Raw genomic sequence first — 22552 nt, forward strand, 5'->3', positions numbered from 1 at the left:
AAGTCTTACCATTGTTATTGTATATGTCGTTATTCTTATTGTATGTTCGATATTCTTATGGTAAAAGTCATCATTGTTGTTCAATATCTGACGATTCTATTTACAAAACGTGTCATTCTTATTCTATGTAATGTGATTGTATTTGTATAGCGTCGCTGTGCTATTTATATCGCGGGAAATCGCACTTACAATAAGAATATCAAGCTTACAAAAACAATAATGAATATACAACAACAATAAGTAATAGAAAGAGCATTGAAACTCGAGGGTAAACGATTTGTACGAGGGAGCGTAGCCCCCGAGTATAAATCGTTTACCCGAGAGTTTTGATTTTCTTTCTGTTTTGTATCATAGCCAATAGCGTAGTTCAGTATGCGTTTTCCTTGCCATATACAGTAGTTCAATAAGTGTTTATAACCCTTGCTTTACAAATGTGTAAACCCCAGGTAAGTTAAACCAATACAAGAGCAGAAAGTTAATACGATAGTTTGCTGTCTGATGGGTCAGACACACCGGCATTTAGAGTTATGAACATGAACTTTCTTGATAAAAACAATCCCGCATTTGCTGAATTGTATTCTGTACTGGATAGTAAAATGAAAAATCTGCTAGATCAAGGCCTTGGCACTGACACAAAACAAGCCGATCCTATTTCTGGTGAAGACGAAAACAAATTATGGGAGTCCGGTATTTTTGGCATGAAAGACTCTAAAACTTTGCAGCTGTCTGTGTTTTTTTATGCATGCAAGTTGTTTGGCTTAAGAGGTCGTGATGAACACCGTGGTCTTCAATGTGACCAGTTTGAAATTGGTGAAGATAGTGAAGGACGATTCATACGATTCATTGGCCGAGGATCTAAAACCTACCATGGTGGACTAGGCCAGATGTCTATAAATAACAAAGATATAAAACACTACTGTACACCAGGTATGCAAATTTTTATTGAGCCTTCTACAGTGTTTAAACAATTTTACGCATTGCTTAAACACTCGGCTGAATTATTTTATGTTAATTTATTAAGTCAGCCTACTTCTTGCATTACCGTTCAATTCCTTGTCATTTATGCACATTTAAAAGCATATTTGAGCCGCGCCATGAGAAAATCAACATAGTGGTTTTGCGACCATGATGGATCCAGACCAGCCTGCGCATACGCGGATCCATGCTGTTCGCTAACGGTTTCATTAATTGCAATAGGTTTTGAAAGTGAACAGTGTGGATCCTGGCCAGACTGCGGATGCGCAGGCTGGTCTGGATCCACGCTGGTCGCAAAACCACTGTTGGTTTTCACATGGCGCGGCTCATTTTACCATTTTAAGACCTAGGGATGTAAATAACACTTCGACTTGGTGGGCAGGGGCGGATCCAGGAAAGTTCTCCTTGGGAAGGGGATTCCTACCAAATTCTACCTGCGTGGATCCCTCTGAACCCCGCTGGAACCGCCAGAGTCTGGAAGTTGGTTGGACCAGACTAGTGATAGGAATTTAATTATTGCAACCCCAGTAATTCATTGACCATAAACTGTAAAATGTCACTCTCTAGGCTAATTGTGTTTTAAATTCACAGGTCCACGCTGCATGGCCACGCATTTTGAAACGTATATAAATTCCGTAGGTAACGACGGTGATTTCTACAAGAGGCCTCTTCCTGCTATGCCTGGAAACTCGATCCGGTATGGACATCAGCCAGTCGGTGTGAACACTCTCACTAAATTCATGAAAGAAATAAGTCAGAGGGGATCTTTGAAAGGTGTATATTCCAATCATAGTGGGAAACGAACATGTGCAACCAGCATGTACGAAGATGGTATAGACGGGTAGGATATTATGGACAGGACAGGTCATAGATCTGTTACTGCTGTCAGAAAGTATAAACGCTTGAACGATAAAATCCGTAAAAAGGTGTCCAATGTACTGGACCCAAATTCTGACGACGTCAGCTTATCCATGTCGAAAAAGAACGAGCAAAGTGACGATGACAAAGAAATTAATCTTAAAAACTCGCCGTGCAATAAGAAACAAAAAGTTCGAAATGCTCTGTCGGAAATTACAACGAAATCTGGAGTAGTTAATTTTAGTGGATGCACTTTCAATTTTTAACATGCTTGATGTGTTGAAATAAATTTTTATTTTATCCGTAGGACATGAAAATAAGAAGCGACAGACTCGCCCGCACTCTGAGAGACATGTTGTTTTAACCATGACGAGAACTGACCTAGATTTTAACCATATATCAGTAAGAGCAGTCTGTCGCTTCTGACTATTGACAGTAAATAACAAATGCTGATTGAATGGGATAAGGCCGTGACTTTTATTATTATAATATCATGGCATATTGTATGAGATAGAAGTATCATGAAATAAAGCATGAAATGATAGATTTCTAGCCAAATTGCATAGAAACTAAATAGGCAACGCTATGATGCTGAAGCTCTAAATTTATGATAGGTACACAGGTACTAGACAATGGAAGGAGAATGCAAAATTGCAAATTCTACTAGCAAATCCAGCTGCCGAAATTCCGAGGCCAAGATGCTCAACGAATTCTCAACATCATGATAATGGATTTTAAGGAAACAGAAATATGAATCCGGTGCACGTGCAACAGAATATATAATTAGAATAAAACTGCCAAATAGATACCATATTTTTGCCAGGTTTATGCAGCAATATATCAGCCACGAAGTGAACAAAAGTCACGACTAACAATTAAAACTTAAGTCTTTTTTTTTTTTTGCTTAAGAGCAAGATGATATTTTGCAGCAAAATAAACAAGTCCGCTGCTGCCCCGCGTGTTTACTTGATACAAAATAATTATCATATTCTACAAAATAAAATATTTTCTTTACTGAATAAAAACAAACAGTTTCTTTTGTTACACAACCTTAAAGTTTCGCTGAATCTATTTCATTTTGTTAACAGGACTATTTCAAAGGGAAGTCGAGTAACTGCGAGCCGGCTGCCTAACCCCTAACTCCTATTTATATATCTTTTTTACCCTCATCTTTTAGTTATTTATCTTTATTTGAAGGACGGAGGGGGGAGGTAGTGATGTCCAAATGCTGCAAACAGAAAGGTGTCTCCACCCCCCGACTTCCTTGATCTATAACATTCGTTTTTCTGGTATTAAATGAAAACTGGACATGATCCAGGTCTTAACATTTGGACAAATTAAATATACAGATAAATACTTAAATAAACTGGAAAAAAACCCGCTGAATTTCGTAGATGAAACACTTTCATATGCATGAGCAATATCTTAAACAATCCATAATCATGAAGCCTTCTTATACATGGTGGCGAACGTTTGACTTCTTGGAAGGAATAATTGTCTTTATCCATAAAAGGCACTGTATACCGGTGTGGCAGTATGTGGCATGACCTGGTGTACTGGCGCTGAAAAATATATAACACGACAGCAGAATTTTTTCCAAAAATTGTTAGGGTGAGGAGGGTGGGTATTTTTATACATGAAGTGTCGACTTGCCTGCTTAGTTGTTTGTGAAGGAATGAACCGGTTTGAAATATAAAATTGATCATAACGACCCAACCCGTGAACCACTCGTGCGTGAAAGTGATTAATCGAGGTACGTTATATTATATGGACTGGATTAGAGTAACAGAAGCAGAAATTATAGCTCATGCGTACCTACTGAAAAATAACATAGATTTATTTCTCAAGAGAACATAAATTCCTTTATTTTATCCGTAGGACATGAAAATAAGAAGCGACAGACTCGCCCGCACTCTGAGAGACATGTTGTTTTAACCATGACGAGAACTGACCTAGATTTTAACCATATATCAGTAAGAGCAGTCTGTCGCTTCTGACTATTGACAATAAATAACAAATGCTGATTGAATGGGATAAGGCCGTGACTTTTATTATTATAATATCATTACAGAAAATTAATGAAATATCATGGCATATTGTATGAGATAGAAGTATCATGAAATGAAGCATGAAATGATAGATTTCTAGCCAAATTGCATAGAAACTAAATAGGCAACGCTATGATGCTGAAGCTCTAAATTTATGATAAGTACACATGTACTAGACAATGGAAGGAGAATGCAAAATTGCAAATTCTGCTAGCAAATCCAGCTGCCGAAATTCCGAGGCCAAGATGCTCAACGAATTCTCAACATCATGATAATGGATTTTGCTCTGATTCGCGGCCTAAATTATACTGGTGATTGTGTATACAATATGCCATACCGAAATGCACAAAGTGTGTTGAGGGCCACCAAATATTTTATGAAATAAAGTTCGTCCATAAAATGGTACATTGAATATTGTATCTAATTACTGAATAGCCACATGCAAGCATTCGTTTCTTTAATAACACAAGATTTTCCGGATAATTTACGTTCAAAGATGGCAGTATAAGCTATATTCAACTCTATTTGGCCATTATTTCTCTTGATTTTATCTAATCAACAATATGCAGCAGTTACTTTTTCCCTGATAATTTGTTGGATCTAACCCGAAATAGGTCAGGTGGTAATCTTTATAAGACGCGCCCTTTATAATTCAGCCATTATTCAAGTATGTAATTACGTACATTTGAATAGATCAAAAATTTTACTTAATAGTGTTTTGCTTACCCTGCTAGCAAAGTTTCCATTTACTTTCACCAGTCTAAGGTGAAAGAACTCTACCGAGGTCATGCCACCCTGCCACTCCGAGTTTATATTTAGAATTAGCAAAGTCTCATGCAAACCACCAAATGGTTCGACAGTGCTCTCAGGCTGCGCTTCTATTCCTAGTGTATTGTTTGACTCGACATTGCTTCTTCCTTGGTTCCGCTATAATGACATATATCGACAGCACAACGCCTGTGACAAGAGGATATAGAAGCTGCATACACAAGCATCTAAATAAAAGTAAATATAGTATCAAAATTATTATCTATTATGTTGGGTTAACCCCCTCGGAATCAAATAACTGAATAATAGAAATACTATACAGATGTTGATTATTGATAAATGAGTTCGTGATTACGATAAAGTCACAAAGCGCACAGCCCTAGATTTGGCAGTGTGGACGAAAATTATTAAATAGATGGCGGCATTAAGATACCATACTATTGCAATATTCAAGAATCAATGTTACTGCAATTCCTGTACGACTAAGCCACTGGCAGTGTAATACGGAATATTTTCTTACATAATACATGCATGCGCAGGCACCATCTAGCACTGAAAACACAGTCAAAGTCGTAATTCGAAAGCAAAATTTATATGACATATGCCGTTCAAATCAGTTCGATCAAATTAACCTCCTTAGAAACTTTGATTTAACAAAAGCCACAGTAAAAGAATTTAATTACAAGCGTAAACATAGATATTACAGACATAAACCAATGTATAGTCTGTATCATATACAGTAGAACACGGACCAAATACAACTTTTCAATAACATCGACTTTTTATCTTTCGCTTCTACAACATCCACATCAAAATAGTTTTTGATAAAAAGCGTTAACATAAATAATGTGGTCATAAACTGATTTAGATGGTAGAACAAAAGGGACCGCAGACAACGGTTTAATAATATGTAGCTTTTACCTGACTACTTACCTTCAGGTAATGCTACCAAATAACATATTTTAACTACTTTACCCAATACCAGCATAAATTTCTGTTGCCCACATGCCTGTTTTCTTTACCCATCGCCCAAAAGAAATTTACTTTCAATACCTGCTTAAAATAAAACAAAACAATAGATTGTACTGCTGTATAATGAATAAAATGTGACGCAATCTAATACTTAATGTATGATTAATTTAAAACCATTTCCAGTTTCGGAAGGTCAACATAGTACTGCTGTAATTATTACCCGATGTGCAGTAAAATGCATAGTCTAATCATCATCATCATAACCGCCACCACCACCATCATCATCACAATATTTTAATTTTGCGTTCAAAGGTATGATTACTAGCCCAACGTCATCATCAACATCATCATCATCATGAGGATACCATCAAAATTATAAAATTAGAACAATTAGTAAATAACCACGATATATATTTCTTAAACTAGAGATGCTTTTGAAAAGGCGCATATCTCCCACAACTGCCTTATCAGACTTTCAGTGCTTTGATTATAACGCGACTGCCTTATCAGACTTTCAGTGCTTTGATTATAAAAAAACAAGTTTCAAGGGCCTTCATTCCGAAGTGCCTGAGCCGATTTGGCAAGTTAACGAACTTGGCCGAGATATTATGATCAAACACATTTTCGTCAAATTTGGTGAAGATCGGATGTGAAATGTTCATCATAGAGTGCGGACAAGTTTTCTCTCGACCAATGCGTCCACTAAGCGGCACTCAAGGACATAAACAGGGGGGTGATGTCTGTTTCAACATACCCAAATGTTAGAGGTTTGTAGCAAAGTGATCCACAAATATATAAAATATATAATATGTACTGACTTACAAGTACACATTTATAATCAACTTTCGACGGGTCAAAGACCAATTGGCCGAAGAGTTGTAATCCCTGTTTAATATAAGATACAGTCAATTCGAGGAATTTGGTTGAAAAGCCGACCATGTAGGTCAAGGCCCCCTCTAACGGTTAAGAAGCGCACGCCCTTAACACCAATAATAAGAGAAGGCCAGTCGAACGCCAAACTTAAGATGCTGATCTAGTGGCCAACCTAGAAAGTGAGCTTGAATTTTAAGATACTACCGCAGTATCAAACCTTTAAAAGGCATACCAAAATTGTGGATCACATAAATTTTATATAGCTCACGTGATCAACACGGACAGCGTAAAAAAGCATTTTTGAACAAACAAACAAACAAACAAAATTAATTCTCCTGTACGAGTGCGTTGGACCAGTATCTCATCTGAGAGACATAATAACAAAGTCAGTAATAAATTGATAATCACTGTGATCATCATCCAAATCGTCCATTCCAATATCATCATAAGAATCGTCTTGACCGCTAGTCGTGTTCACCAACATCGACCTTTTCTGTACATAAATCTACTTAATCCGTTCTAGTATACTTAGTATTATAACCATCTGCAACGACAGCAACATGACCATAATGAACAGCATGATAAATTATTACGCTTTATAAGTATTCAACTGCTAGTAGCAACAACCATAGAAAGATGCGTTCATTCATTCTCAATTTTCAATCGTTTTTTAATTTTTGCATTTCATTTGTAATAGAGTGTATATCTAAGGCAGTAGTGAAACAAATAAAATGTTGTTGATAATGCCGTTGTAAAATATGCACGTATTGATGCCTTCGGTCTTGAAATGTTCAAAGATATTTCATTTATTCGTTGAGGATAGTCGTTTAGTTTTGACTGTATAAGCAGTGTAAACTTTGAGCTTTCATCCTAAATTATTAGAATTTTGCGACGTGTCAAATCTTTGACATGATACATGTAAAACTGTCACCCAATATCCAAAACACAACGTCCCAACAAAAACGGCAACAAACAAATAATCACGATTGCTGCTACTTTTCAACAGAAACGGGGATTACCCTCGAAAAGACACCAGCCCCTGATACCGCAAACAACAAATGACTGTTGGACACAAACAACACATGAAAACATCCATTCATGTGCCCCAGCGGCCAACCACTGCAGCCTTGCACCCTTCTTTAATTTAATGAAATACACTGTAAAGGAAAAAGACAATTTGTTCAAAACTTATCTGCATTTTTCTTGCATCCTCCTCTCTGTGGCAACATTACTGGAAAACGCCAGCTCTTCAAACATGTGATGAACATATTTTTTACATGAAGTGTCGACTTGCCTGCTTAGTTATTTGTGAAGGAATGAACCGGTTTGAAATATAAAATTGATCAAAACGACCCAACCCGTGAACCACTCGTGCGTGAAAGCGATTAATCGAGGTATTGTCCGTAAGTATTGACCTGGCACTCATGAATATTCCGTATATTTCCGTAAATTAATTTTCGGTGTCCGAACATAAATAGCGATATAACTAAATATTACATATATCGTTCTTAATTGATATACTGTCACATGTGCAGGTAGCTGTGCGGACAAAGTGTTTACCTGCCAATATCAGGATTGTGGGTTCGAGTCCTTAGTCTGAGCATATCTTTTTTTTCCAAGAATTTTATATGCAGACTTATATACTACTCATTTGATCAAACCTATCGTGATATTTATGGTTCATTTATTAAGAGTAATCATATTTACCCGTTGTAAAAATGTGGAAATAAGATTGTTTTAAAAGTATCTTAGATAAAAAGACAAATTACCAGCGTTCCAGAAAATAAATACTACAAGAGAAAACAATTAAAATTCATGAAATATGATACATAAAATAATGTAAACGATAACATTACAATAGATTCTACATTAAATTGAAAAAAAAATGTATTCAGTAAGTGATTTCGAACCCATGGTAACGTGCATGGAAGTCAGATACCTTACCTCTACGCTACCGTGTCATCGATTAACTTTACCTCGGTTACTTTAGTAATGTAGATACTTTCAGGATACTAATATTGCGTAAATTAACGAAAACGCCCGACAGTATTGGCGAAGATTAATGAGTGCCAGGTCAATACTTACGGACAATACGTTATATTATATGGACTGGATTAGAGTAACAGAAGCAGAAATTATAGCTCATGCGTACCTACTGAAAAATAACATAGATTTATTTCTCAAGAGAACATAAATTCCTTTAATCTTAAAAACTCGCCGTGCCATAAGAGACGGAATGTTCGAAATGCACTGTTTGAAATTACAACGAAATCTGGAGTAGTTTATTTTAGTGGATGAACTTTCAGTTTTTAACATGCTTGATGTGTTGAAATAAATTTTTAATCTTAAAAACTCACCGTGGCAGAAGAGACGAAAAGTTCGAAATGTACTGTCTGAAATTACAATCAAATATGGAGTAGTTAACTTTTAGTGTATGCACTTTTTTAACATGTTAAATTTTGATGTGTTGAAATAAAAGTATTTCATTATTTTCAGTCTTTGCCAGTGAAGCTGTGCAATAACTAGAGTGCAGGTATCTGATACCCGCACTGTTAGTTACCGCACTCTATTCAATTGAAAACTGAAACCACGCCTCTTAGTTAACCGTTCTTGAAATCGTATGATATTTTGGTATACGATTTAACCTCTGAAAGTTTTATACTGAAAAGTCCCTGGGCTATGATACAATAAAATGTACCGTTTTATCTATGAAATCGTTTCAGGTGCCTGTGTTCTTTTGACATCATTGTATCATTGTTTAATAGGATATTCAGCAGGTTGGTGCAATCTAAAACATTTGTTATGGAGAAGAAATCACGACAAGAAGTTTTCATATTGTTTTAAAAGTCAATTTGTTAAAATGATGTGACATTCAACTGATTTGAAAAAGGTCGGTGGTTCAGTGAAGGCTTATAATTACGCTTTGAGAAACAAAAATCAAAGAACACCAAATCATAGAAAGAAAGAGTTGTTTAACATGAAAATTGAACAGCATGTAAAACATCTATATTACTTTACGAAACAAGTGTCAGTATACTGATATAAACATTGAATTTCGGAAAAGGACTGCCTAATGGGGCCCCACTTCCGGACAGTCAAGCGCCTTTAAAAACTCACCATTTTCAAAGAACTGTTTAACTGTTTTGTTGCATTTGCAATCGCGTGCGAGTAGTGATATTTCACATAACACGGGGGAACACAGTTTTCAGCAATTGTTTATCTTTATTTCTTCACAAATGGCATTCATTTTCAAAGGGAGACAACTTTTTCTCGACGAATACTTAAAATATTCGGAAAAAGTTGTTTCCCTTTAAAAATGAATGCAATTTGTACATTGTTCTTAAAATATTCGGAAAAATGTCTACTTTTGAAAATGAATACCATTTATAAATAAATGAAGATAAACTATTGCTAAAAACTGTGTTCCACCTTGTTATGCGAAATTTCACCAATCGCACTTCATTGCAAATGCATCAATTCGGACATGTGTAACAGTTCTTTGAAAATGTTGAGTTTTTAAAGCATTTGACTGTCCGGAAGTGGTGCCCCTTTATGCAGTCCTTTTCCGGGATTCAATGTTTATAATAGTATACTGACACTTGTTTCGTAAAGTAATATACATATAACTAGGACTTTGTTTCTGTTTTGAAGCGAAAACATTTCTAAGACGGTTCAATGGTATAGTATACACAATCCGATTCGGTATGTTTCTGGCAAACATACCTTGTATAGTGCAACCTGGAGTACATTTTATTTATTAATTAGCTTTAAAAGCGTACACAGTGAAATTAATATGATGTTTTCAAGTCTTACATTTTCAAAGAAAGAATGTGTAATTTTTATTTATGTCTTTACCATCCAATCCAGCAATTGTAAATCTACTGATATGGCATCTGCGAGGGAAGTTGGCCGGATATTTATTCCTAAATGATCGAAATTACAAGCATAAACTGTCATAATTCTTAGTTCACCTCTTTTTATGTCTTTGGGAATTATGACACTCTTGATGTGTGCCTAGCAATGACTTTTATTATAAAAGACTTTGAGATTGGGATCTTATGTCTACCCCTAAAGGTACTGATTGCACGGAAAGATAACAATTGACCTAGTTGATACAGTAACCACAGATTCAAATAATCAGGACAGAAAAAAGTAAAAATAGGCATACTTCTTTGAACATTGCGAAATCAATAACTATCTTAAACCATTTACAAGAAGGGCATACATACTATTGTAAGATGTAGGTATATGCGATAGTTTTACGTTAAAACATTCTCAAACGCAAAACTTATATAACTAATTACATTAAAATTTAGCTTATTAATAATGAAACATCAACCTACTCTTACAAAATTAGAAAACGTATCACAGAATCCCTAAATCTTTAGAAGCTTTTTCCAAAGTATAATATTCAGGGCATTTTATATTTCAATGAATATTATACATTATGTGGTCTGAGGCTTCAGATTATCTACAGAAAAGATGCTGTTTTGGTAGCCTAGAGGTAGAGCATCCTTCTCGATATCAGGGGTCGGTTCACTTCCTGCTCTTGTCATACCAAACACGTTCATAGTCAAAGGGATTCTTTGCTGGATGCCAAGGTTGTGGTAAGGGATACACCAGGCAGAAGAAGAAAGTAAAACGGATGTAAAACGATGCATTGTGCTGAATGGAAACAAAAAAACAACAAAAAACAACACTCATGATGTGTTCTATTAAAAGGCCACAACCTGTAATATTTCCGCTTGTCTTCACAGGCCTTGTAAAATGTATAATTTACAGGTGCACTTTAAAATGCATATCGGACGACCACTGTTACGGAATTTGCTAACCAAACAGTTGTTAAGCTTTAACCATTATACCAGATTTCGGTCAATTTTTGTCAAAGATTTTTTCGGCGCGGTCGTTTGTTTTCACTAAATATGCAAATTAAACATGTCTCCCTTGACCAATGAAAACTCGCCTTATCGTCTATGGGAAAAACTTGCGGGAAAGCCAGACAAAAATCACATGTTTTATCTGTGCCGACAAGTCAGACCTTGGGATTCCCCGGGATTTCAGGTTTATATTAAATCATATGTAAAATATTGTTTGGTTCACATGCATTTCTTCCGTTTTTAAAGTTCTCAGTTAATACACTTACAACTGATACAGGAGATTAAAGTTATAATCCTGTTCAAAATCACCGTGAAAAAGGCAAATAACTTTGTAGATTTGTAGAAAATAATCTAATGAACACATCCGCCCGTTAGTCCGACTTGGATGCCAAAAATATTGCTGAGATACGAATGGATATAAAATTATAAAATATTTAATGAGCCGCGGGTCCGTAATATGGCGAGGCGTATGTTCTCTGTTACGATTTGATAAATGACACTGTGTCTGATATCATTCGTCCTCCACCTCTGATTCATGTGGGGAAGTTGGCATTTACTTGCGGAGAACAGTTTGTACAGGTACATAATCCAGGATCACTGGTTAGGTAAACTGCCCGTCGTTACATAAATGAAATACTGTTGAAAAACGGCGTTAAACCAAAAAATAAACAAACAGACAGTTGCAGAACCGAAGCTTGCATACTTATGTGACCGAAGAGCCAAATAAACAAAATAAACCATATGTGTCATATAATGTGAATGTGGCTAAAATCTTTTATAAATAGAAAAAAAAAGGAAAACAATCACCGATGTTTGGACTCTCGGCAGCGAAGTAATCTAAATGTATGGAAAGTTACAATAGTCTTGAATTTTGGCACGAAGGAAGGGAAATTTATAGTAGAAAAGTCAAAAGGAAGTCGGCAGAGGGATTAAGGACAGTCGTGCGTATGTCATCATTGTGAAATGTGACTAGTTGAAGTTTTTGGCGTATCAATATTTAAGACCAAAATATCAGACGACATATATTTTTAATTAGTTATGCACAATGAGCGGATATATTCCATTTTCTCCCTCTAGGTTTCATGGTTTTATTGCTTTTTATAAGAAGAAACAGAAAGGAAAAACACACCCTTAACCAAGGCAACACATCAAATCCGATTACAACTGACATTATCTATTTACAATCAGCGCCTTTAAATAAAATCTGCTTGAAACATTCTTTTTAAACTTTTACATTATAAGCAATTTTAAAAACAAAGTAAGATATTCTTGTGATAAGTTTTTCTGCAATATCGTTTTACACATTTTAAAAGACTTAAAACAATGACTTGCAAAATAATGAAGATATTAACATATTGTTAAAATAATTATGCGCCTTGCGTTAAGAAACGTGAAGTATTAGCGAACCTTATTTCTGTAGCTCTGCGCACTTCGTCCGTAAAACAGGAAGTGGTCCCACTATGACTTGTTGAGTAATTTTAACATTTATTGACAGGAAAAACCCAAACAACATCAACAAAAAAAACTTAGTTTGAATAACAAGCTTGCCAATTGCATGAACGGGAATGAAATGCGATTATCTAGTCCATGCGAGGTTACTACAAATTCAATAAATATTCCATTTATTTTTGTGAAACCGGGGCCTTATCTTATACACGGAGTGATATTATTCAAAGGACAGATACAACGTAAACAAAATAAAAGAGGTAGTTTTCCACAATTGGCATACTGTAGAATTTTATCTTTATTTATGCGGTGCTGTAAAACAAGTAATTGAAGAGCCCAGACGTCGCATACAAATTAGAAATATTGTTTTTCGTAGAACCAAGCCAACAAATTAAAAAACGCGAAATGTGACTGAAAACTTTTTGAGAGAGAGAGAGAGAGAGAGAGAGAGAGAGTCGCCAAAATTTGGACTTTCAGCACCGAAGTAAGTTGTAGATATGAAAACTTAACTTGACATTATCTTGAATTTTGGCAACGATGCATGGAAAGTTATTTGAGTAAAAGTATTAAGGAAGACAGTAGAGGGATTTGAAATCTCACTATTTCAATAGAGGTCATGTCAGCGTCACCATTTTAAATACTACAAGTTCAATCAATCTTCTTAGTATGAAAGTAGATTTGAGGACATAATCTCAATGACATACACTTTAAAACAATTAGAGACAAGTCAGTGGTTATTTTCTATTTCCTCCTCTTGGCATTCTAATTTTTGATTGCCTGTGTATAATATGGATACTATTTCCTTTTAAAAAACCTAAACAAAAGGCAACACGTCAATTCAGATACAACTGACTTGTCTATTTAAGATCATCGCAATGTTAAAGCTTATTGACATATTCTTTTTTAAATGACAAATACGTTTTGAAACATTATGATCATAAAATAGAGTAGAACGGTAATTCTAACTGACGCCATAAAATTGAAGTCTAAAATAAATTTGAATTCCAGATACGTGTGGCGCATTCAAATACCCGCTCAACAATGTTCTCCAAACAAATTTTGAAAATGCCTCAATTTATGCGCATTATTTAGTTCTTGTTTTTTTTTTATCCGTAAAATGTTACAGCAGTCGGCAGAAAATATGAAGTACGATAGATATAAAAGATGCCGAGGTCATCATTAGAAATAATCAACGTATTGTTCGCGATGTATCAAATTTCGATCATTCTGAACATGAAAAGTCATATCGTGGGTTAAGTTAACCAGAATTATGTAGCCAAAAAGGCAACAATGTCGGGCCCATGTTTGATGATGCATGGCCTGAATGACTCAAACATTTCGGCAAATTTCGTTTCAATATCTTGACCCAAACTAATGTTATTTATAGGAAACACAAACACGCACGTACGCATGCATGAACGCACGCACAGACATGCTCACAGAGCGAATAATTCTAAGTCGACAAACAGATGTTTGCCATGGAAAAGATATGTCAAACTACATCTAGATATTACTATCCAGCTGTACCATAGAAAAGGGATCTCAGTTTTTCCCTATCTTCCAAATAAAAAAGGTCAATGCTTGTCAAAGTTCTGGCCTACTTATATGACCCTTGAACCTGTAAGTGTGACCTTGACCTTTGAGATATGGGCCTGCGGCTTGCTCCTGGTTCTCTGTCTCACTAAGACAAACATTTATTTTGCATTATGCATGCGCGGAGAAGCTCCAAAGTAAATTTTGACTCCAACGTTTGACCTGTCCCTTGAGATAGGGACCTAGAGTTTGCGCATGACACTCCGTCTGATAGAATCAAGCCTTTATGCCAAAAAAAAGAAGATGATACTTATCAAAGTTATGGCCAGGACATGCTCTAAATGACCGTTGACCCCTAAGTGTGACCTTTGAAATAAGAGCCCGGGGTAAGCGCAAGGCAGTCTGTCTGTCATCGCGGTAAACATTCATTCCAAATATAAACGAGATTCCTCGACGCATGTCAAAGTTATGGCCTGGATAAGATCTGATATGACATTTGACCTCCAAGTGTGATCTTGGTACCTGAGGTTTGAGCATGTCGTTTACTCCTTCTCATTGAGGTTACCATTTATGCTAAATATAAAAAAAATTGCTTCATCCATGTTATGATCCAGACGGACGGACGGACGCACGCACGCACGCATACTTGTACACGGAACAGCAATTGGGACGACTATTTCATCCCTTTCGCAATCGGGATCGACAAGAACGAACATGCTTAATTAAATTGTGGTAATGGGTGTACGTTCGAAGTGTCTGCTATGACTGTACTATGTCTGGGTAGGAAATACATCATTTTGTCATTATTGCGCAAAAACTAACCCTTCCAAAAAATGATTTTAATGTCGTTAATGATAATTTATGGCGATCGCCATGATTAAACTTGACCTTTTTATTGCTTTTCTATTAGGTTCGCGAAATTTCTGTCACGCAGTTTTTAGCTTAGTAGTAATTTATCCATACAAATGTAGTGGAAGATATATCTTTTTCGGTTGCTATTTTACTTAAAGTCCGGTCTAAATTACATTTACAAATATAATGCCAGGTCATGTTGATACAGCAGAACATAGTTATCTAAAAATCACATTACTTTCAATTTAAAGAAAAAATATGCTAAATTATATAAATTTGATAATATTAATTATCATTGTAAGTGTTATGCATGATATACCTAAGTACGGAAGGACGCTTATCATTACAATGTTTGTAAGACTTGCTTTAAAGAATGTGTTTCAACAATGCGGACAACATTCCGGTAGTTCTATGCACCTGGGAGCTCGTAAAGCAGGATGTGTTCCCTTTATGACTTGTTGAATAATTAAAACATTTACTAACATAACTTGTAAGTTATGGACAGGAAAGAAATGCAATATATCTAGTGCACATGAGGTTGAATAATCAGTAATCAGTAACTTTAGCAGACGAACAAATGGGGAATTTTATAAAGTTATTATTCATTTGATATTCTTTTCTTCCTAGTTAAAAACAAAATACTTGTCGGCAGATATGACCCATATTTTGGAGATCTTTTATCATGTGGATGTTTAATATTTAGATCTCGGCCATCTTGCACACAACACATGGACAATGAAACAAATGAATGTTCTACAATCCAGACAAGATAATCAAACACGCATGTGCTCAATGTTATTATTTTTCAGGTTGGAATGTACATGGTTTACATCAAATTGGTAAAGTACTATCTACTATATATTCCAAAATATGGCATAAATTATATTTAATTAGAAATGATTATGAATGCAAGTATTCTAGGGTTTTTTAATCAAAGTAAAATAGTGTGAACTCAGCAATGATTTACATTGATTTTGCCTTTGTGTCAATCGCCGACATTAAAACTTAAAAAATATGAAAGTGGAAATCCATCAATTCATATCTCAACTAACAAGCAACCTATTAAATCATATATCCACAATTATCATATATATTCTACACAATCATACTATAAGTATATTAGGCGGATGGCTCCTCCTATGTTAAATATTTGTATAGTCTGTGTATTTGAAAGAAACCTGAAGTCAGATGATAGAAATAAAATTTCGTGTTTGAAATTATTTTTGTCCTAATATGTTATTGAAGTTTGTCTTTTTTAAGAAATCGTAGTCTTTTTGGTATTTTTCCAAGTTCGTTCTTTTATGGCTAGATTCTGAAATGAATCAAAAGGCGCAAATTTTACAGAGTAAAGAAGCTGCACCTACACACATTGTACGCGTGAGTAACCTAAATCTTCTTAAAAAAATGTTATCGCTAATGTCAAAAGGACAAAAAAGGAAAACAAAGAAAGAAAGAAAAAGAAAAAGAAAGACAAAGACAAAGAAAAAAGAACGACACATAAAAGGAAAAGAAAAAAGAAAAGAAAAGAAAGAATAGAAAGACAATGAAATATTATATTTAGCCTCGCACAGACAATGAAATTTAGTTATACGAGGATTGTTCAAATATGAATGCATCTAGAACGTTATCTCACTCAATAATGCGAAAATCACAAGGAAATTAAAATTATTGGGTATATAAACATGTTAGCTTTAGATTGAAACCTAACCCATTAAAATCCGTTCACTTTAGCTATGTCTATCGTTCGCTAAACATTGCGTACTCGTGTATATATTACAAAAGTGGTTGGAAGAAGGTCAGCGTACGCCGTTGAAATACGGTCCTATATTAAGAATCGTTGTATTCTTGGCATGGGGTGTAAAGACATTTTGATGAAATATATTCTGTTTATGGGCATAATGAAATGTCTTTTTCGGCAGTTATTCGTTGGTTTAAGAAATTCAAATGAGGGTTAGTTTCAACAAAAGATGCACCACATGGCCGTCGGCAGAAAACAGCAACGTCTGGCAAGATGATTGTTGCTTAAACATTTTCCAAATTACAATACACGGTCTTTCGCAAATGTCGTCACTGGTGACGAGACATGGATTCACTTTTTTGAGCTCAAACGAAAGATTCAGAACAAAACATGGGCAACAAAGTCTGGCAAAAGACCATGCATTGCAAAGTGGACCATGAGTGTCAAGAAGGTCATGTCATATTCTTCACAACTCAGGGACCTGCCATTCAGGTTGCTGTACCTAAAGGAAAATCCGTAAATGCGAAGTTTAACAAGACTAAAGTTCTTTGAAAACTGAAGAAATATTTCAAAAATCGAAGACCCGCAACTGGTTTGGCCAATGTCAGATTGCTACATAACAATGCGTCATCGCACAAGGCGTTTATTGTACAAGACTTTCTGAAGCAGGAAAAGGTTGTGCTCCCTCACCCTCATTATTCGCCTGACCTTGCCCTGTGTCACTTCTTTTTGTTCCCAAGGCTCAAAAAATACCCTTGTGGTCGAAAATTTGTGCAGCGCAAACACCTCGGTTCTGCAATATTACAGTGACTTCATAGTATACCTAGGAAAGACTATGAAAATGCCTCCAAGGATTGTATTAGAAGACTGAAAATTTGCATATCTGTTGGAGGTGATTACTTCGAGGGGACCAAATACAATTTTCATTGAAATCTATCAAGAATACATTTTTATGTGCTTAGATGCATTGGTATTTGAACAATTCTCATATTATATTTAGCCCTTGGATATCTGAGGGAGGAAAAGCTTCAAAATACAATTTGTAATTTGAATAAAAAAGACACAAAAAACTATGTATCAAAACTAATGAATTCTCGATACACCTCATCTGGTTCATTTTTTAACAAATTAAACAGAAATCTTAGATGAAGTAGCTTATCATTATACAAAATGTATTTTTTAGAAAAAAAAGAAGAAAATATTGATCTGAAAAAACGTTTTTGATAATATTGACACAACCAAATTGAATGAATAAAAAAGCATGGTCTAGAAGGACATATGACTTAAAGTGAAATGTTGGCAAGCTTGAAAAAATGTCTAATGACTCTTCTCCAGATAGGAGGGATTTTACTGCAGCGTTTTGTTAATTCTTTTGGATTAATATAGCACAGTTTTAGTCAGATCAGTTATTCATGCATAATACAGAAGAACTGTAAGTTACCTTAAAACAGCGGATCATAACATGTATTTAAAAAGTTGGCAAGTACAAACGTTTTTATAAATCATTGGAGATCCATCTCTTTGCTTAATGTGTCTTATATAATTGCACCGGCCAGTATTGCTCAGCGTTTCAAAACAGTTTTACACACACTTATAAGTGAAGTTCGAATCGGTGTCTTAGGTGGGAGATATATATAGGTGACAATATAAGACTTATTTTGATATAATGCAGTATACAGAGGAACATCAAGTAACAGAATGCTGCTATTAATTGATTTTACGACGGCATTTAACTCACTGTCTTGGAAGTTAATGTAAAAAGTGTTGAACAGATCTTCTTTTTTTTTAATTTTGGGGAAATCTTTATAAAATGGGTAAAGTTATTCTATAGAAATATTTGATCATGTGTTGCAATAAATGGAAATCTTTCAGCTTGGTTCAATGACCAACGTGGTTGTCGTCAGTGCAATTCAATATTCTCTTGCATTTTTATACCTTGTGCTAAAATTCTTGTAAAATTCATGAAAAGTAATCAGAATATTAAAGGAATAAAGCTGAATAACATAGAAATCCTTATATTAGAATATGCTAATGATACAACCATTGTGCTAGATGGAACTGTGAAGTCTTTAAAACACATTCTGCAAACTCTAGATTTTTATGCAAACATCTCAACTTTAAAAATCTACATAGAGAAAACAAAAATATTATGGATTTGATCCATGAAAAGTAGTAACCTCAGAATTTGTCCGGAACTGGATCTCCAGTGGGAGTCAGAATCTTTTAGACTACTTGGAGTTAATTTTACAATTGATTTAAATGATATATTAGCTAAATATCGTCTCTCAAAAATTGAAGAAATTAAAATAATGTTTATACAGGTTTATACAGTGGTCAAGAAGAATCATTACACCAATTCGCAAGTGTTGTGATTAAAATTTTAGCTATAACAAAATTAAATCATCTCCTTTTGAGTTTACCTAACCCAAACGCAGACACGATTAGATCAATACCAAATTCGTTGCATAAAATAAATAAAATAAAAGGAAATATTGTCTCTCCGTCGTATGATTATGGAGAACTTGGAATGATAAACATACTAGATATTTTATGATATCTTTGAAATAAAATGAATTAGGAGATTGTTGACTTATAATACTAAATATTTCAATTTTAAGAAAGGTTTTTATCCCTTTCTTTTAAATTTTGTACAGTTGGAGTTGACTCTTTGAAAAATAAGACCCAAACAATTAAAAATAATTTTTTGAAAGACGTGTGTAAGGGCTTATACATTTGCACGTTTGACGAACAATGTAGTGAATATTAACCATTGAACACCAAATTACGACTAAGTTGCTTACTTCATTGAAAGCCTGATTTGCCCAATACTGCACCCATTCCCCCTTTTTATTTCCTTTCTTCCATTTTCAAATGATTTGCAATGCATTAACTATCTTTTATCTAAAGTGCATGAACATATTTACCTTTAACCCTTTTTTATGCTTTTAAAATATCAATTTAAGTTACGTTGTAAGAAGTATAACTGGTAATGCAAAGACAAATAAGGAGGTAAGAGTTACTTCCCCTCAATACTATACTATTTCCCTACTGTCTTTTCATTTTTCTCTTAAGAGGCAATATAAATAGATATAAGAATTATTTTTGTAGGATAAACAAGACAAGATAAACCAGAAACACGGAACCAAACTTATTACGATACGATCTCCGGTAATTACTGATAATTTCCTACAGTTGAATTGTGAGTTATACTTAATGCACTGTATTTTATATATAATGTCTATAGGATTGTTATAATTTAATGTATGTTCATTTTTTTTTTTTGAAAAAGTAAAACGGTGTTACTCTTCAGTGTTACCTAAAATTGATTATTGCGTTTAGTAGCTATTACCAAAATTCAGCCGAGTTTTTGTAGTCACTACCAAAATGAGTTGCACACAACGCAATTAGGCAGTCTACAAAAATTTAGTACCAAAATGCTTGGATATGTACACATCAAACGCAAAACGGTATTAATAATGATCTCATGTTTTACAAAAAAAAAAAAAAAATTGTTCCATTTGTTTACGTTGTGTTTCAAAGATGTCTGTGGTGGACCCTCGAAACCCCTCACCTTTAACAGACAAAAAATCTCTTTTTGCCGGAAATATTTATTTAAGACACATAGAACACGCACAAAATTCACCATTTATGTTTATTCGGGATGTTTTAAACATATCTAAGTGGAGGACCAACGTGCCATCCTCGCATTCAAACTTCGTTTTACAGAATTCGACATTTTCATGTCTTTAAAAAACCTCGATGGACTATCCCTCGTCATACAAAGTGTCGTTTAAGGCCCCTTACACACACTCGGGAATCTACATTTTAGCTGTTTTATACGAAGACTGTATCTTGGAAAGGGAACTCCGAGCCCCTCCCCCACCATTTTTATAGGAGACATTCCCTCCTTTTATCTCTCTCTTTTGTGCGTAATGTAAAAGTGAGCACACTCCATTATGTAGAAAAGAAAAACACCAAGATACGTTCCATTCCATGATCATAAACACATCATATGTACCCTTGCACCGCATTTTGTTGCTACAAAAACGACCAATTTGAGGTGTAACACTGCCTGCTTGATTATTTCAGATTTATAGGAAATACTTGATTAGGAAATACTTGATTTTTTCCTCAGTTTCAGATATTTTCAAGAGAGTACTATTCCTGTGTTGATATAACTATATGTTGAATTTTTGTTGATAGTTACAGTGGTAAGTAGATAGCTGCTTGCACATGTTTACAGTCCATAAAATAAATAAACGTGTTTGTAAACATGGACGGATCTAAACAGAGCATTTTAGCATTTTAAAGAGATATTTCGATGGCAAAATAAAATTCATATCTTAGCACTGACCAACCTATAAAGCGTTTTTTCCTCCTCCTCATTCCACCTATTGCCCCTCCTTTCCCTTGCATTCACGCTACTTTTGCATCCCCTTTACTTTGAGTAAGTTTTCGTGGCTCCCCTTTGTTTTGGCAGCCGGAATCCTAAGACGGTACACGATTGTTTTTTTTATATACTTGTGTGGGTGCGTTTGTATGCTTACCATTTCTTTCTCCTCCATCTATATTTAGCATACTTGTTGGATGCTTTAAGCAACCCGTCTGAAATATTTTTTCATTGCAGCTTCTTTTTGTTGTTGGCCTACTATGCAAATGCGTGGCTCTGTGGCTGTGTTTTTGGTGCTCTGTGTTTCCGACAAATCTACCCTTACCTCTAATCTTTTGTAGTACATCAGTCTGTAAGTCTATAAGTATGCAATATTATAGAAAAACCTATCAGAAAAACATAATTAACAACAAACACAAAAAACACCAGTAACAAAGAAATAACAGCAACAAAAAATAAACAAAACAAAAGAAAAAAGAAACAAACAGAAAATGTCTACACTACCGGAATGGAGTGGCGTCTAAACTATTAAGAATAGAAACAAAATATATCTAAAGTTTTGTGTCTATTTACAAATTTTTCACATCATTTTTGTTTATTTTGCATTTGCCTGTTTGCAGTTATCTTCAATTTTGTTTCCTATGACTATTTTACTTATCCCGATACAGATATAAGTATAAATATTTTTTTTAATCCTCCATTCTTTGAGAAAAGCATTTTGCCCGCTAAGGAGAAGATTTCTACAGGACTATGAGTCTTTCATTCAAGATTATTCTTTCTTGATTTCTTGTTCAAATTATTATGAATGTGTTTAGTCTGGTACATACATTACTTGGAATATATAAGTTTAAACTAACGATGGAATACTTGGAAAAGATTGATACGTTGTCAGAGTAATTAGCGGATCTTTAGGCATAAACAGAAATCAGAAACCTATGTATCTTAATCTACTATGTGATTGAAAATATAATACTAAAACAGTGGCGTTACCATGGAAAAAATTGTGTAAATGTCATTTAGAGTATAATATTCTTTGACTCGCATGTTGTAATAACATAAATACTGGTCCAATATATCAATGGAACAAAACTTCTCAGGCTAGTTTCAACATTTATGTAGATAGTCTTGGGGTCCTTACTATTATAACGGTAGATTTCGGAATAAGTTTCAGACGTGTGGGTGAATTGGTGTTAATTCTGGGGGTGTCAGTGTTAGTTCTTGG

At 34.8% G+C, this 22552-nt stretch overlaps 1 protein-coding gene across 1 annotated transcript; it reads left to right on the top strand.

Annotated features, from left to right (window-relative positions):
- Nucleotides 1-533: 533 nt before the first annotated feature.
- Nucleotides 534-1820, top strand: LOC123536111 (uncharacterized). Its single transcript, XM_053524292.1, has 2 exons — nucleotides 534-927; nucleotides 1615-1820. Exons 1-2 carry the CDS (start codon nucleotides 534-536, stop codon nucleotides 1818-1820), a joined length of 600 nt encoding a protein of 199 aa, XP_053380267.1.
- Nucleotides 1821-22552: the final 20732 nt, after the last annotated feature.

Source organism: Mercenaria mercenaria, chromosome 15 (genome assembly GCF_021730395.1).
Source record: "Mercenaria mercenaria strain notata chromosome 15, MADL_Memer_1, whole genome shotgun sequence".
Classification (NCBI taxonomy): domain Eukaryota; kingdom Metazoa; phylum Mollusca; class Bivalvia; order Venerida; family Veneridae; genus Mercenaria; species Mercenaria mercenaria.